Source organism: Neopelma chrysocephalum, unplaced genomic scaffold (assembly GCF_003984885.1).
Source record: "Neopelma chrysocephalum unplaced genomic scaffold, ASM398488v2 Primary Assembly neopelma1_139, whole genome shotgun sequence".
NCBI classification, from domain to species: Eukaryota; Metazoa; Chordata; class Aves; order Passeriformes; family Pipridae; genus Neopelma; species Neopelma chrysocephalum.
In genome coordinates, this window is record NW_020897801.1 from 3,120,283 (window position 1) to 3,136,922 (window position 16,640).

General features: G+C 39.3%; 1 protein-coding gene across 2 annotated transcripts in view; it reads left to right on the top strand.

Annotated features, from left to right (window-relative positions):
• The window catches only part of LOC113975568 (solute carrier organic anion transporter family member 1C1-like), a 21,158-nt gene extending 9,258 nt beyond the window's left edge, over nt 1–11,900 (top strand). Inside the window, exons 7-16 of one of the 2 annotated variants that reach the window (XM_027699726.1) lie at nt 337–483; nt 590–688; nt 2,185–2,430; nt 3,312–3,476; nt 3,907–4,102; nt 5,525–5,687; nt 6,380–6,564; nt 7,727–7,791; nt 9,612–9,729; nt 10,629–11,900. In XM_027699726.1, the coding sequence (XP_027555527.1) occupies nt 337–483; nt 590–688; nt 2,185–2,430; nt 3,312–3,476; nt 3,907–4,102; nt 5,525–5,687; nt 6,380–6,564; nt 7,727–7,791; nt 9,612–9,729; nt 10,629–10,842 (1,598 nt within the window). In that variant the 3' untranslated portion in view covers nt 10,843–11,900. The remainder of the gene's footprint in view (nt 1–336; nt 484–589; nt 689–2,184; nt 2,431–3,311; nt 3,477–3,906; nt 4,103–5,524; nt 5,688–6,379; nt 6,565–7,726; nt 7,792–9,611; nt 9,730–10,628) is intronic. The other variant, XM_027699728.1, reaches the window with a different exon arrangement.
• The last annotated feature ends 4,740 nt before the right edge of the window (nt 11,901–16,640 follow it).

Here is a 16,640-nt window from a genome sequence, read left to right on the forward strand (position 1 = left end):
TGTGACTCAGAAATGATCTCAAACTTCTCACGTTAAAGATATATTTTATATACCAGGGAATACATTTATGACAGTATAAACATGCCATTTTTTAAAATTAGTGTTTTTTTCTGATGGGTAATGCTTATTTTTAGAAACCAAATACAATGGATGTGGAGGAAAGTGTTGTTAAAACTTTATTAAAAGTTCTGATGAGATTGACGGCCTTTCATTAATCTTCCATGAGGAAAATGCTGTTAATACCTTAAATAATAATTCATGTGCTGAATTTCCTGTGATTTGTCACTGTTTCCCATTCAACTATTTTATTACAAAGGTACAAACTCTCATCTGCAGGCTGTGAGAAGGAACCATCATCATATATGTGGATATATATCTTACTGGGAAACATGTTACGTGGAATTGGTGAGACACCAATAACACCATTGGGCATCTCTTATCTTGATGATTTTGCTAAAGAAGAGAATGTTCCTGTGTATGTAGGTAATCTCAAATTGAAGTAAACTGAGAGATTCACAGTGTAAGATCACCCTATGCAGAGGAAAAAGTTCAGCCACTAAATGAAGCATCTGCTTCTTTGTATTTTCAGCCTGTTTGCACACAATAGCCATGTTTGGCCCAATGTTTGGTTTCCTGTTGGGATCTTTGTGTGCAAAACTGTATGTGGATGTTGGATTTGTGGATCCAGGTAAGCAAAACAAAGGAAAAGTGAAAGTAAGCTAATGCTTGTTCATAACATGTTCCTCTAAGCAGTTGCCTAAGTTTATATTATATTAATTATATTTCTATAATTTATATTTACTTTATATTTATTTCATGAATTTTATTATATATTTTATTACAATTATATTAAATTAATGAAAGCCTTAAGGATAAAGGCAGAATTAGACAGGTAGTATATTTTATAATTGTGTTTTAGGGTTAAAGGATTACAATACATGTTTAAGAATTAGTACCAAGAACTCTCACAGACCCAAGATGTTTTACTAAACCAGGATCTTAACAAAAGGATTGTGCTAGCAAAGCAGTTTTACAGTTTTGAGGAATTACCCACTCTTTCAACTGAGCATTTTACATTATTTATGTTCCATGTAATGTTTGCAGTACATTGTACACGTTTTGCCAGCCCTTGCTTATTCAGATGAAATGAAAACATCTGCAAAATGCCAGAGGGGGCAGAGCAATGCCTGTAAGTGGTGGCTGTGGTCCTTCATCCTGTTGCCTTTCACTGATCTTGTTTTTCTAGTAGGACTAGTATTGAGAAGGTATTTTCAGATTTTCAGGATCCTGTAGTTAGATAGATGAACTATTTTGTCTGTGCCCTTTATTAAGCCAATGTTTGATTTAACTTGCATAAGGACAGTGAGCAAATTCTGGTAATGCAGTGCAAAGTCTTATAGTCTTAGTCCCACACAAAACATTCCAGAATGTAACAATCATATGAATACAACCTGCTACTCTCACCTTCCTTGCAATACAACGTTTAAAGCCATGGCTAATCTGACTGATACCACAGAGAATTCCCCTATGTTTAAGAGCAACTTACACAATTCAGGTGAGCACAGGATGGTCTCAGGTGAAATGTATCAGCCCTGAAAGCACCATGTGCTTGAGACTTGTCTGCCATCCCTTTTGGTTTCCTGTGTGTTGGGCAAGGGCCTTGGTGTTGCCATGTCTGCCACAAAACAACAGTCAATGTAAGGTGAAGAAAGGCACATGAAACAACACCATAGTGACAGGACAAGGGGGAGTGGATTCAAACTGAAAGGATGTAGGTTTAGGTCAGACGTTAGGAAGAAATTCTTTACCATGAGGGTGGTGAGGCACTGGAAGAGGTGGCCCGGAGAAATTGTGGATGCCTCTTCCCTGGAAGTGTTCAAGGCCAGGTTGGATGGAGCTCTGAGCAACCTGATCTAATGAAAGGTGTCCCTTCCACCTGGGGGGTTGGAACTAGGTGATCTTTAAGGTCCTTCCCAACTCAAACCATTCTATGGTTTTATGATTCTATAACATCATTCAGGGTATGATTCCTGATGCCTTCACTGCATGGATGGTCCCTCATTAGATGATTATCATTACCACTGGAAGTCAGACACTGTAAAATGTAGCTGTTGTAGCAGACAAAGGGTGGGAAGGTTCAGCTTCTTCATTTGGGTAACTTGTGCCTGTTTCCCTCAATTCTAGGAAGCATCACTATCACCCCCCAGGACTCCCGCTGGGTGGGTGCGTGGTGGCTTGGCTTTGTAATAGGTGGAGCAACCAATCTCCTATCTGCTATTCCATTTTGCTTCCTGCCAAAGAGTCTGAAAAAGCCAGAGGAAGCCAATAATGACAAAACTTCATGTGGTCTCTTGGAAAACATGGATGCCAAAAGGAAGAAAATTACTCCTGAAAACCCCAAGCCAAGGAAGTGGTCAGTCATGCTGAAAGGCAAGTGTTACCCATGCTGTATAAATGTGAAAAGCATTAGTTACAACATACAGGGGAAATGTAATAGTTCTGCAAAGTATTTTACCTCCCCTGTGCTTCTGTCTAAACCAGTCAGGTATTCCCAGCAAAGGAAGGGTCCTCTAAAAATTACTGGAAGTGAAAGATCTTACTCAAGACTCTGAGGTTCTGCATGTATCACCTGCAATAATTCATCACCTGAGTGGCATCTACCTCTAAAATTTTGTGCTAGAAGAAATTTGAGGTGTTTCTGCACCAGAACCTAAAGAAAGTACTAGAAGGCTCCTTTTGCAACATGGAAAGGCAAATTATTCATCTGATACAGCTCCTGGAGACTCTGAAGCACATAGTTGTTACCTGATGAAAATACATCAGGTTTGAATAACAGCCATGGTTGTGCAGTCCTTAGGTCAAGAAAGGGGTGGAAAGGTGATGGAAAGAGGTGGCTTTGCTTCATTAGTCAAATTCTCCTGCTGTTTAGATCCCAGTAGGAGACACTGGGCATCTCCACAAAGACAGATCTCACTTACACTTTAACCTGTGATAATATTCCTTGTGAATATTGTGAGCTGAATGAAGTCTTTGCTGTGTGGAGCCCTTTAGTCTTCACGTGCAGAATTCAATAGAGTATCCAGGCCTTAACCCACACTTCTGTCTTCCTCTAGGATTCTCTTCCAGTATCTCATCCTCTGGTGTTCTTCAAGAACCTGATTTTGCTTTCAGATACTTTCATGCAGATGAAAATCAGTACAACCTGCACGTGGACAGCTGAGAGCAGGATTTTGCCCTAAGATTTGCAGGTTACTCACCAGTAATTATGCCATGCATCTTTCAAAGCCAACTCATATGTCCCTTTCTTTCAGATTTCTGTGCCTCCCTGAAAAAAGTATTGAGTAATCGAATGTACTTTACATTTTTGTGTTGCTCACTGTTACAGTTCAGTAGTTTTATTGGTTTCATAACTTACAAACCAAAGTACATGGAACAGCAGTATGGACAATCTACATCCAAATCTAACTTCCTAATAGGTGAGTTACACCATGTAAGGACTGCTTTGTGATACAAACAGTGCTTTATCTAGGACTGAATTCCTTGCAAAACAGGTTGATGTCAATGGTTTTGTGCCTATGGGACTATAAGAAATTTTTATTTTATATTATATCATATCATATTATATTTGTATTATAGAAGGGGCACTCCAAATATGCAATGAGTGTGATGTGAGAGTTTTAATTGCTGAAGCATCTGACAAATGCCTTGCAATGGAAGTGGGTTTTGAGGGCTAGGCACTTCAAAAACAGCATATGCAACCCGGGGATTGGACTGAACACAAAACCACCTACGGTCATTATAATAGACCATAAAGTTTCCAGGGACATCAACCTGGGGACAGGCTTTGGCTCTTAAACCCATTGTGATTCCTTAATTTTAACATTCCCCTTCTATTATCTCTTTCAGGAATTACATCCTTACCTCCTGTAGGTATTGGAATTTTCCTAGGGGGGTTTATAATGAAAAAGTACAAAATGGGCATCGTTGCAGCAACCAAGTTTTCATTTACCATGTCATTTTTGGCCTATGCCATCAGTTTTTTGCACTTTTTTGTTGGCTGTGAGAACTATGCGGTGGCAGGAATGACAGTGTCCTATGAAGGGTGAGTACAAAATGAAGAAGAGTGGCTTTTTCTGCATGGCAGCAATAGTTCAAAAAAAAAAAGTACCATAACATCAAGCCTAAAAAAGCAACATGCCTTTGCAATGCTTAAGAGAAAGGTAACACTACCATATGTCATTGGGATAGATTTGTTGGTCAGCAGAGTGTCACCCTGTCAAAGCCCAACACTGGTCAAAGACTAACTAGGAATTACATCATTCCCAATGTGGGCTGTTTGGCTGTGTGGGGGGCAATATTGCTGTTTCACACAGTGCTATCTCTGTACCAGAAGCAGTTTTCTACCAAAGTCTATTCAGTAAAAAGATGAAGCATATGTAATAGAGGGCATGGATAGCATATCCTGCAGAGAAGAAGGAAAAACTACAACATGCTAGACTTTCAGCCTGTAAAACTAAATAAAGCTTTTATGCCTACTGAAGATCCTCTCTTCTCTCAGGAGAATGTGGATTTAAAAGTTACAGACTTCTACTTTTTCTTGGAGTAAAGATACCAGAATAGGGAATGTGTGCTAGGATCTGCCTGTCCAGGGGACCCAGAAACACATTAGGATATGGGTTGTACAGCTCATGGCCGGAGTACCTCGTGGCTACTGTTATCCTGTCTGCATCTCACGGAAGACTTACCCGCAGTTCAGTAGTTTGTCACTGCAGTTCATTTATCAAGCCATGCTGGTTCAGAGTTGAAAATGTGGAACTGGACAGGCAGGATGTTTATATTTGTGGGAACCAGAGGCCTACTCATTGCTTGACATGTACTCTGCAATGTTTTCACTAAGAATGTAACTGGTGGACCAGGGAATATGCTCAGTAAGCACTGAGATGAAAGAGAAGGCACACACATAAGCCTAATTAACCCTGAAAGGAGAAGACGAGGAAAGACATGCCTCTTTTTCACAGACCTCAGTCCCCAAAAGATGTCTGAAATTAAAAGGAAGTACAACATTCTCAGTATTCTCTAGGAAGAGTTAGGCTAGACTTTAAGGGAGGAGCATTTTATAACTATGCAGATCAAGAAATCTGGTTTCTATCACTAGTGATTTTTTACCAACAGCTAAAGATATACTTGATAAGACTGTGATAACTGTTCTTAGATCCTATTTCCATTGGGGGGAGTCTAGCTGACCTCTCACTCCTTTTTCTTTCCTGCCTACACCTGCCAGTAAAACCAGTAGCAATGTTTTATTTGTTTTAAAATTCTTTATAATTTAGTAATCACCTTAATATCAGTGCAAGTAGGATGGAATCTCAAGTAGATCAATACTGTAGAGACTCAGCTGTGAAAACTTATGTCCTGGGCATATGAGCTGAGTTTCAGGACAGCAATATTTCCATATGGAAGGGATTACACTGACCTCAGCACTGAAATAAAAATTTCTTACACTTGTCTGAACTTAACTTCCAAGCGAACCCATTCCATTCGACGAAAATGCCATATTTTCTGACTGCAACTCTCACTGCAAATGTGCCTCCAATGTGTGGGATCCTGTGTGTGGAGACAATGGAATCACGTACGTTTCGGCGTGTCTGGCTGGGTGCGAGAGCTCGGTGGGACATGGAAAGAACACGGTAAGACCCTGCTTCAGTTTCTGAGGTTTTCTAACAGGTATATAATAGTATTTAAGGATTTAAGGAAAACAAATGTTGCTGGGGACCAGTCAGTAAAGTATTTTTGATTTCTGGCTACAAACTGCACAGGAGTGAGAGATTTTTCTGCACATTAAGCAGAAAGTCCCAGCTCTTTGTTGTAGATATTTATTTTCACCTTTTGCAGGTGGACCACAAGAGGGGGAAACAGACAAATCAAATTGGTTCCATGTTGCCTGAAGCTTGTCCATGGTTTACCTTTCACAAATCTCATTTTGGCTGCCCTGAGGTTTTAACCAACAGTTGAAGTACACTAAGATAGGGTGGTGTCTTCCCTGATACTGATCAATAATGTTTAAGTATGAAAAATGATTTAAGGGAAGGTAGCTTGTTTCCTTCATGTGAGGTTCTGGCATGTCAGGATACTGCTTATTTTTCTGGGTGACTGATTTCTTCTTGGCACAGAGTGCTGGGGATAATGCCCAGAGTCCCAGAGCAGCTCCAGTTCATGGATGTAAACCTTCACTGGATTATCCCACTCCCATGTTTTCTTATGCCAGGTGATCGCTCCAGAAGACACATGGTCTGGAGCTGTCTCTTGTACTCAGTTTTCTCTCCAACAGAATCACCATTGCATGAGTAGTGTCCTACCAAACCTGCTTTGTGTCTTCCAGGTCTTCCAGAACTGCAGATGTCTTGAAATCAGCAGCTCATGGACAGGAAACAACACTGCCACCTTGGGGCAGTGCCCAAAAAGTGAAGCTTGTTCAATGAATTTTATTTATTATACAGTAATACAAGTCATAGGTGGCTTTTGTTACTCATTGGGAGGCACTCCAGCATACATGATTATGTTTAGGTAAGTACAACTAACTGTGTACTAAAGGTGCAGGCTTTCCAATGAGGCTTTCAAAATCATGTTTATGTTCCTTTCCTTTAGGAAAGAAAAGGGTTTCTTGCAGTATAACAAGCTTAATTTAATGAGTTTTGTCATTTCCCATTTGTTGGCAGCTGTTGGCATCAAATCTTACTTTGCTGCTGCCTGCAAGTCAGTTCCAGTGTGTTGCCAGTGTATTCAGAACGGTTTCTGTTTTGGTCATCAGGAATTGTAGTGGCAGGAGAAGGAGTAATGGATTCAAACTGAAAAAAGGGAGGTTTAGGTTAGATTTACAGAAGAAATTCATTACAGTGAGGATGGTGATGCATTGGAACAGGTTGCCCAGAGAAGCTGTGGATGCCCCATTTCTCAAAGTGTTCAAGGCCAGATTGGATGGGGCTCTGAGCAACCTGGTCTAGTGGAAGATGTCCTTTCCCATGGCAGGGGGTGTTGGAACAAAATGATGTTTAGGGTCCCTTCCAACCCAAACCATTCTACAATTCCAGGCTCAGGTTTTCCAGAACGTGTCCTTTTTCTCTGCTTGGATTTTCTTACTCTATGGATTTTGAAAATGCCATGCATTTGTCAGGATTTCTGGATGTGTAAGGACATGGCAAAGTCTGGATATATAATGGATTCAAAATCAGTGCCCATATCTGATGCTTGTAGTGTGGTTCCCCGTGGAACAGAGGGGCATTTTGCCAAGTGGCTTTGTGCAGTCCAAGATATGTCACTGTACAGAGGGATACGATTCAAGCACACAAAGATGCTCCATTAATCCTACTACTTGCAACTCTTTTGTCTTAGAGCAATAAGACATTTCCCATCAAGTGAGCTAAATGTATACCTGGGAGTATACAGTTGGAAAGCCTATTTCAATAAGACCAAGATAGACTGTGATTATTTAAAATTTCTCTTCTTTAATTATGCCTAATGAATGGATTTCCCAGGAGGTATGGAATAAAAATCGGTAGGTTTTTCATAACACTTAACATATTTTCAGAAGACGTAGGAAGCACCCTTCTTCCAAATCCCGGCTCTCTGTCAATAAGAGTGTTAAATTCAGGGTAATTAACAGCAGTTTAATAGACATGTCTAAGCACTAAAAAGGCCAACACTTCATACTTATCCCTCTTTCTTTCAGATGTGTTCAGCCAGAGTTCAAAGCTCTTGCAGTTGGCCTATACACGCTCGTCATGAGAATGTTAGGTAAGAGAAATCATTCTGACTGAGATGTTGGTTCACATGGTTTTAAATGACACGGATGTAACCACCATTTGCAAACCAGATGTGTCCCTGAAACAGCTCTTAGATCCTGGGCTGTTCCTGAATATCCTGTTTCTTCCTAAAGGTCCAATATTCAGTCCAGAGTTCGTTGGTAAACCAGCTAACACAATTAGTGTTAGCTAAATGCAGTTTGGAAGCCTGGTGTTCCCAAATGGGAAGAGTTTTTAAGCAAAATTGAAGTATTAGGTTGCATTTCTAAATAGCACTGTAAGGCTTCAAAGTTCTGCCTCAGCCAACGGCTCACTGAGACACAATGCTGCAGGTAAAATCAAAAAGAGCGCTCCAGTAGGACTTAATTCAACACTAATACAACTCTGCTCATATCACAGTGTTTCCTCCATGTTGAATTTTCCCTTTCCTGGTAGATGAGAGCTTAGATTTCAATTCACTTTAAAGCTTCCTGCAAAGCACTTTTTTCCCCTTTTTTATTTGAGGCTAATGAGATGGTTGATTAAGATGCCTAGGCATACAATAAAACACATTTTTATTTCCTTTAGTTCTCTTTATCAATGGAATATGAATGCCTACATTTCAGAAATGTAGAGAAACTTGTGTGAAGAGACAAGCCACAAGAGTTTGCTATGAAATTCAAAAAATCAACAGCCACTTACAAATGTCTACAGTCAGAGCTGGTTATGGCTGTGGTGTCTAGTTAGGATTGTGATGGGAAATAGGAAGATGTTTCTGTACTTTGTCCTCTTCTGCTTTTATCATCACAATTCGGAGGTGCAGAATTTTTTCCCCAGCTCCCAGGATAAGCAACACCAATGGAATTCTCAGAGCAATTTCGGACATAGGAAAATTAAAAGAAGCATCATGTAAGAAGAACTACCCCCTTTCTACAGGCTTCTGCTTCAGCATATTGAGCCAGCCTGCTCCTTTCACTGCAGGCAGGGGGAGAGCCACTGTCACTGATTCAAAAAAGCTGGCATTTCACTTCAGTGGCTCAGAGATCAAATATGATGTGCTCCCATCTTCTTTCTAAGGAACCTCCAAAATGAGCATTTTTTCCATTGTACCCTGACTACAGCACAGAGGATTGTAATACCCAGGCCTTCAAGACAGATTACTGAGCTCAGACAAGAGCCCTGAGAGAACAGGTTGAGACCGCACCTGCTTTTACACAATAAATTATTTCCCATATAAGAATGCTCCTGTAGGAACAAAACAAATGTAACATATGGTCCTTTACACGTGGAAACCTGGATATCTCTGAGGTTAATACTCACCTTTACCTCAGTAAGGCTGGGATTTTGTCCCCTGTCTGTCATGTTTTGCAGTAAAGCAAAAGCTAATATCTGACCACACAAGAATTTCAGTCACTTTTCCCTAATTTAAGCAGAAGGAACTATCAGCCAGTGTGTATAATTTAGGATCTGCATAGAAGAGGGAGCTGTGTATCAGTTCAGTGCTCCAAAGGCACAACAGCTCTTCCATTGCAGGATCTTAGGCTGCACGGGAAGCCAGTGTTGGGTCTCAGAGCCATGCATGAGAAACCAACGTGCATGACTGCAAGCCTGGCCAAAAATCATCAGTCCACATTGCATGGGGACTGATTTTCCTCAAGGTATGGAGACATTGTCCCAGTTTACAGTTATTCTGATAAAGGAAAGGAAAAGCTCCACACAATCCAACCCACCTATTGCAGCATGTAAGCCACCACTAATAAAATATAGAGCTGATTTCTAGAAGGATGTCCTTTCCTGTGAAATCCTGTGACTCTTTTGCTTGTCTCCTCACAGCTGGGATTCCAGCACCAGTTTACTTCGGCGCAGTGATCGACAAGACGTGCTTGAAATGGGGAAGCACAAGCTGTGGGCAGAGAGGGGCTTGCAGGCTCTATGACTCCGTTGCTAACAGGTAAGGCAAATCAGGGCACAAAAACCCTCAAGCATTTCTTCCCTACAGAGAAACATGTTTTATTCTTTTACGCTCTGGTGAGTGAGACCATGGATCAAAAATTATGGTCAAATACTGACTCTGGACTCAAATTTAAGTCTGTTCAGAAGTCCCAAAGTTGAAAAATCTCAAGAACGAATGTTAAGCTCTCAGTTTTTAGTCAGTGCTTATGTTCTGCAAAAGAAATTTAATAGCCATGACGGAGGTGTCTGAATTAATTTTGTATTTTGAATACCCTTTGAACCAATTAAAAAGACCTACGACTTTAGGATTTACCGTCAAGAGGAAAATTACCCAATTTTACTTTATTTCCAGATAGTTTGCTCATACTGGCAAGAACTTTAATTTTGTGCATTGGCCACATTTGAGAAAAAAATTGATGAAAGGATATTGTACTGAGTAGTTGTAGGTGTTGGTTAAACCTAAACATTATCAGACTTCAGGAGGAATATTCCACAGATTTTTTTTCAATTTCACTCAAGCCTTGGCCATTTCTAAAGTGTTTTTTATTTTTATATACTATAGCTCACTCTGGTGACCTCAATATATTTCTACCCTAAAAGGCCTAAAGCCTTAAAGTGACTCAAAAGTCTTCCAAAACAAAGGGAAGATGAGGAAAGTTCAGCTTTGCAACTATCTTCATAAACAAAAAGAATAATATCAATTCTTTAAGAGAAGTTTTTGCAAGAAAAAATGTCCAGTTTGTGGTACCACTCACTAATAATGAGTTTCAACATTTTTCCCTAAGATGTTTTGATATTGATGTTTTGATGTGATCCTTAAAAGCCATGAAATTGATTTATTTTAGTGTCTTTGAAAAGTTCAATGCCTTGTACTGTCTTCTGTGCTCTGTCCCACAGGTATGTCTTCCTTGGTTTATCAGCAGTGTTAAGAGGTCCTTCCTACTTCATAGCAATCATATTTTATATATTGATAAAGAAACACTTTCAAAATAAGGACTCCAAACCTATAGAGAATGGACAAGAAGATGCTCCTATGAATAAAGAAGAAAATTGCAAGATCAAACAACGTTTGCCAGGTTCTCCTGATGGGGAGAATGAATCTTCTATTTAGAAAGAAATTTAGACCAGTGACGCATAATCAGGTCAGCTTCTTTTAGAAACAACCTTTGCAACATTATGAGTAACTAAACAATAAATAATAACACTGTTCAGAAAGTATATGTAATAGCAAACCTGTGATCAACAACAATAAAAACTAACAAACAAGTATGGAAGTGCCTTACATGTACCTGGCTACCAGTGACTGACAGAACGAGTTACACGAACTGAACCAAATTCTCAACAGATAAAGAAAAACCGACCTTGGCATTTCTGATAGAGCCAGTCAGGTATTTTTAGTGGGATCAAAGAGGACTGCTGCCAAAACATCCATATGCCAAGGCCCACAAGAGGTGATGCTGATCCTGCATGCAAATCCACGCAGTAGACTGACACAGGAATGACAAGCTCAAGACTAAGAGCAGCTTTCTGATTTCATTGAATTCAATCAGAATTCACAGTAAAACCAAAGCATTTAAGCAAAACATTTCCAGCTCATCTAAAGAAGTCATTGCAATCCTTTCCCATCGCCAGATGGGCAAAAGCACTATTTTTCCAAGAAGCATTTTATCTTAGCTCAGCTGAAAATGTTATGCCTACTTAAAACTGAAAATAGGTTGTCATAAAGGAAATAATTGTTTTTGAAAATCTCAGATTCGTAGAATTCTATTAAGAACTTTTTCTTTTTTGTTAGCTAAGTTTCATGAAACATAAAAAATACTCTGAATTTTGCAGAGCTGTTTTTTTCCAAGGAAAGCACGCCCATGTACGCGTGGTTGCGTTGCTATGCCAGGCAGTGTCCGGCAGAGGGCACTCAAACGACAGCATCGCCCCTGTGATTATTGCGACTATCGATACGTCTGTTCAGTCTCGGGTATTCTGCGAGAAATTAATCATCAGGCAGGCAAAACACCCATATGTGGTTCCACACACCTTGAAATTTTCCTCAGCACGAGCCTTTACCTCGTATATTCAAAGCTGATTTTGTGTATTTGTTGGCTTGCATTCATCATGTCACTTGGAGCTTGACAACTTGTTATTACTTTAAATAAAAAGATGTGTATATGTGTACCATTTCAAAACAGGGATTGAATTGGATGGTTGATATTTTAAAATGGATGCTCAGGGCTCAGTGGGATGTGGTTAACAGACATGCTAGATAAGAAAAAGTACATTGAGGAAAACACTGAATTGTTCTGAAATAAGTGTTGTCTGTCATGACAGTCACTTAGCAGTGATTGCAGCAGCTGAAGGGAGAAGAATGGGACTATTTTCCAAGGCAGAGATTCTCCATGTAGCAAAACTAGGGAAGTTCTTTATTCTTCTTTAGCCTGGAGAAAAGGAGGCTCAGGGGAGACTATTAATAATTTTCTTCAACTACCTAAAAGGAGGTTGTAGCAAGGTGGGGGTCGGCCTCTTCTCCCAGGCAACAAGTGACAGAACAAGAGGAAATAGCCTCAAGCTGTGCCAGGAGAGCTTCAGATTGGACATCAGGAAGAATTTCTTCATGGAAAGGGTGGTCAGGCACTGAAATGGGATCCCAAGGGAGGTGGTAGAATCACCATCCCTGAATGTATAAAGAAACAACTGTACATGGCAATTAGTGCTCTGGTTTAGTTGACAAGGTGGTGATTGGTCAAAGGTTGGACTTGATGATCTTGGAGGTCTTTTCCAACCTAAATGATTCTGTGATTATATAATTCTAAAACTGATCTGGTCTTATCTCACAATTGTGTTTGCTTTGACATATTCAGATACAGCCATAGGAAAGACCTAAAGACATAAAGAAATTAACAACTTCATCTAACTACTGAACTTGGGAGTGAGTTTGGCAGGGAAAGTAACTGCAAATCTGTAGTTCTGGTTCTATTCCAGGTGGTTTGTTCAGATTACATTTTATTAACACATCTTGCTGCATATATAATTTCCTATGGGGAAGGAAAGACAGGGGTTTGGATGAGATATTTGTAATCCAAAATCTGTAACCTTCAAAAACATATTTTATATGACAAAATATACCAGTTTTAACTGAAAACAAGAGCTAATTCCAGATAACAGACTATGAGAATTATGCATAAGGACTCAACAATTTCAGAAAAAAGGTGTTATGTCCTGCAGCAGATTTAGCAAGTTGTTACTCCAGGTTAATGAGATTAATATACTGGCCTCTTTGGCTTATCAAGGAGATTTTCCCCTTTCTTGTGGAAAAACAGCAAGAAATAATAATGACTGGTGCTACACATGTTCAGGAAAGATTTAAATTAAACTAGAGAGAGAATTTTGAATGTCTTCACAGTCCTGGGAGGAAAGCTTAGATACTTTTTTCATTATTGTTTTTGAGAAGAGAACAATTGCTCAGTGGAAAGATATGCATGAACATGTTTCTGCAACAATCTGTCACTGCAGCCACAACTTTTACACATTGAGTAAATAAAGTTAAAAATCTACATCTGAGTTTTATCCACCCGCTCGAAATATATCCCTTTGCTAACCCTTTGGAAAAGCAGGCCATGTTTATTCAGGTCCCTTCCTTAAGGCATTGGAGTTTTTAATATCAGGAGCAATGCCTCTAAGCCCTGAGAGGCAGAGTTTCCAACTCACAAAGCTGGAAGTTGTTGTAGCAATTCTGTGTGTGTATGTGTGTGTGCTGGTTTTCTTTATGTGCTTTTTGTGTTTGGGTTTGGGTTTTTTTCATGAATAGGTGAGGGTTCTTGGCAAATAGTGTCAGAACAAAAGGTTTAATTTTTCATGGTTAAAATACCTCAACCTGACTCCTTTTCATTGCTGGTTTTGGCCCAGGCCAGGCCAGGTGAGAGCCCTGCAGAGAGGCCTCAGCAGCAGCACAGGAAACTGTGGAACAGACACCCAGAATGGGAGTATACCTTTATCAGAAGTTTCTTGCAAACCTTAAGCTCTGAGTTTCATATAATAGCATGAAAAGGGTGGGAAACTGGGTGGGTCTGAAATGCTCTTTCAGACTAGAATGGATGCAAACAAACTAAAAGAAAAGCTGGAATCGTCTACATGATGAGCTCTGGGAGAGCAGGAATGAATCACAACTTTGACAAAGAATTTAAGAAATTATCTTCCCCCCTAAAAGAAACACAGGGAAGGTGACGTGCTATGAACTGCAAAATAAATGTACTATGGTCAGGGCTTGCACCATGGGAGAGAGAAAAAGCACGCAAAGAGAAGACAAGACTTTCCTCTTTTGCTACTTTCTCTGTCTAAAGCGGGCCAGGGAATTATTTTTTCTCTTCTATTAGTGCACAGGAAAATAACTGTATTGAATCTTTCCCACTTAGTAAAAAGTACCTGATATCCAAAATCAATACAGGAATACTTCTGGAGCTAAGTATACTTTGTTTAAGGTGGTTTTTTTTCTTTTTTTTTTTTTAATCTCAACTTCAAGACGAAGCTGAAAAACATTAAAAATGTGTTTTTTCAAGTCTATGGAGTGCCATGCGCTTTATGTCTGAGTCAATGCAAAGCACAAGAAGGGCTCATTCAGTTTTTATGCAGTGTATGCTATCCCATGAATGTTACTGAAGTTTTATTCTGGAGCAGGACTACAGGCAATAAAATATGTCACAGACATATGACACAGAGACAAAAAAAATCTCAGACAGGTCATCCACTGGTGCAAATCCATCAACTATGAATAACTTGACTTACCTGTTCAAGCTCATTAGTGTTCATCTGAATCAATGTTAAAGATTATCTCTTCTTTCTTAACTTCAGAATTTTGAAAATTAACTTCTTGGCAAAGGGGCCATCTGTCACACATTATATTCAGTGAAGCATAGCAACAGAGCTGACTTCACTTTTAAACATACACATTTTCCTTTCTAATAAAATTCTTACAATTTAAAAAATACCATTAATTTAGTGTATCAGTGTGAAATATGAAACACCTGTGCAAGCCCACCCTGAGTGCCCTGTCAGATTAGGGTTGCAAATCTGAACAGGGGTGGACCACTATGTTCAACTTACTTCAAGGATAAATGTCTTATATGCAGTCAGATCTCTCCAGTCTTTCAAATGTTAAATGACAAAATTTTTAGCTGCAGCCGTCTGAAATCTTCATTATCAATTATTTTTAAAAGATACCTGCAGTAATAGCACTAGTTAGTTGTTTTAGTGCTCCTTCTCATGCCTGCTTTCTGGAATTTCTTACTTACATGCACATTAAGTACCTGCAAGTATTTACTTGCAAAAGCTTCTTAGTTTCCAATTATTCATACTATTCTTCTTTTTTTTTCTTTCCTCTTGAAAACAAATTTTGAAGTAGAATTCAATAGCTGACTCATTTCTGAATCATCATTAATTTCAGCCCACTAGTCTTTTTTTAATCCTCATTTTAATACACGGGATTTAAAGTTGTTTGTTGTTTTCATTGACTTCAGGAATGCATTGGGTTGGTTAAAAAGAAGCATTATGGAGGGTAAGAAATGCTTTTGCCATCCAGGTCTCATAAATGCTCTTATTCCACTCCTGTTTGACAAATCCACCAGGGATATAAGAAATTCAACAGCTAGTCCTTAAGGTCATCCAAGCATTATTAGGTCTGGAAGACCTGCCGTTGGGTGAGTTGTCATTATCTCTATATCCATGATGCTACTGGAGAAAGGATGCACTTTGCAATTTGAACTTACAATAAACATCAATACTGGCATTCACTGGAAAGCAGCAGCAGACAATGTATTAAACAAGTATGCTCCTGCTGATCCTATAAAGATTTGAGAGGGCTGAAGGTTTCAATGAATGAAAAATTGTAGAACAAAATTACCTTAGCAGCAGGTACTTATGGAAGAATGGATGGGCAAACATTCAAAATCCCAATAAAAGGATGTCAAATCAATGTGCTACCTAAATGATTTTATCTCCTAAACCACCTGAATTGGTGCAAAGTTATCAGAATACAGAGCAGAGAGCACACATGGGAAGTCTTTGCAAGACTTGTTATTTTGAAAGTTGAATTAAGAGGGGAAAAAAAAGAAAAAAGACATGTAAATACAAGGAACAGGATTGATTGTAGTAACCAGACCAAATTGGTCCAACATCTAGTATTTACAACAAAAATCTGCAAATAATCCAGCCCAGTTGATCCAAAAAAGGGGACCTCTGGCTTGGGACCACATGCTGGGCTAGGATTGTTTGTGTTGGTGCTGGAGTGAGTCCCTGCACTGTACAACTTGAAATCAAAAGAGAAAATCCTGTTAAGGAATTACTCCCCTTCTTGCAATCACCTCTTTCCAAGTTGCTGTAACTTACCCTCTACAGTGAGAGCTCAAGGCCCAGCATTAAATATTTTTGTTCCTTTCTGGCTTCTCAGATTTTCTCTCAGATGAAGTCTTCTGGAATCCACAGAAACAAATGGAAATCATGGTATTTCCACCACACTTTCCATTAGTATCTGCAGGTGTTAGGTCAGTCTCCATCAACATTATAGAGTCAGAGGAAAACAGAGGAAAACTGAGCTGGAAGCAACATTATATTACACATGAACAATTGAATGATCTGACATGAGAAGAAGTGTTCCTTACCTTCCAAAATTTTGCTAGAGGATCTGTTATCCTCACACATGAACTCAAGGGAGTAATTTTTTGTCACACTGAAGTAGAACAGACTATCTTGGAGCTTAGGATTCACTTCACTGCTCTGTTACAGTCTTATTTCTTTGGTCAAGAAATACAAGATTGGGAATCCTAAGTAAAATAGCATTTTCACAAGCACTTACAAACCAAGTTTACAAGCCAAACTTCTAAGTCAAAATTTTGTCTCTCATTTTACTCTATAATTGCACATCAA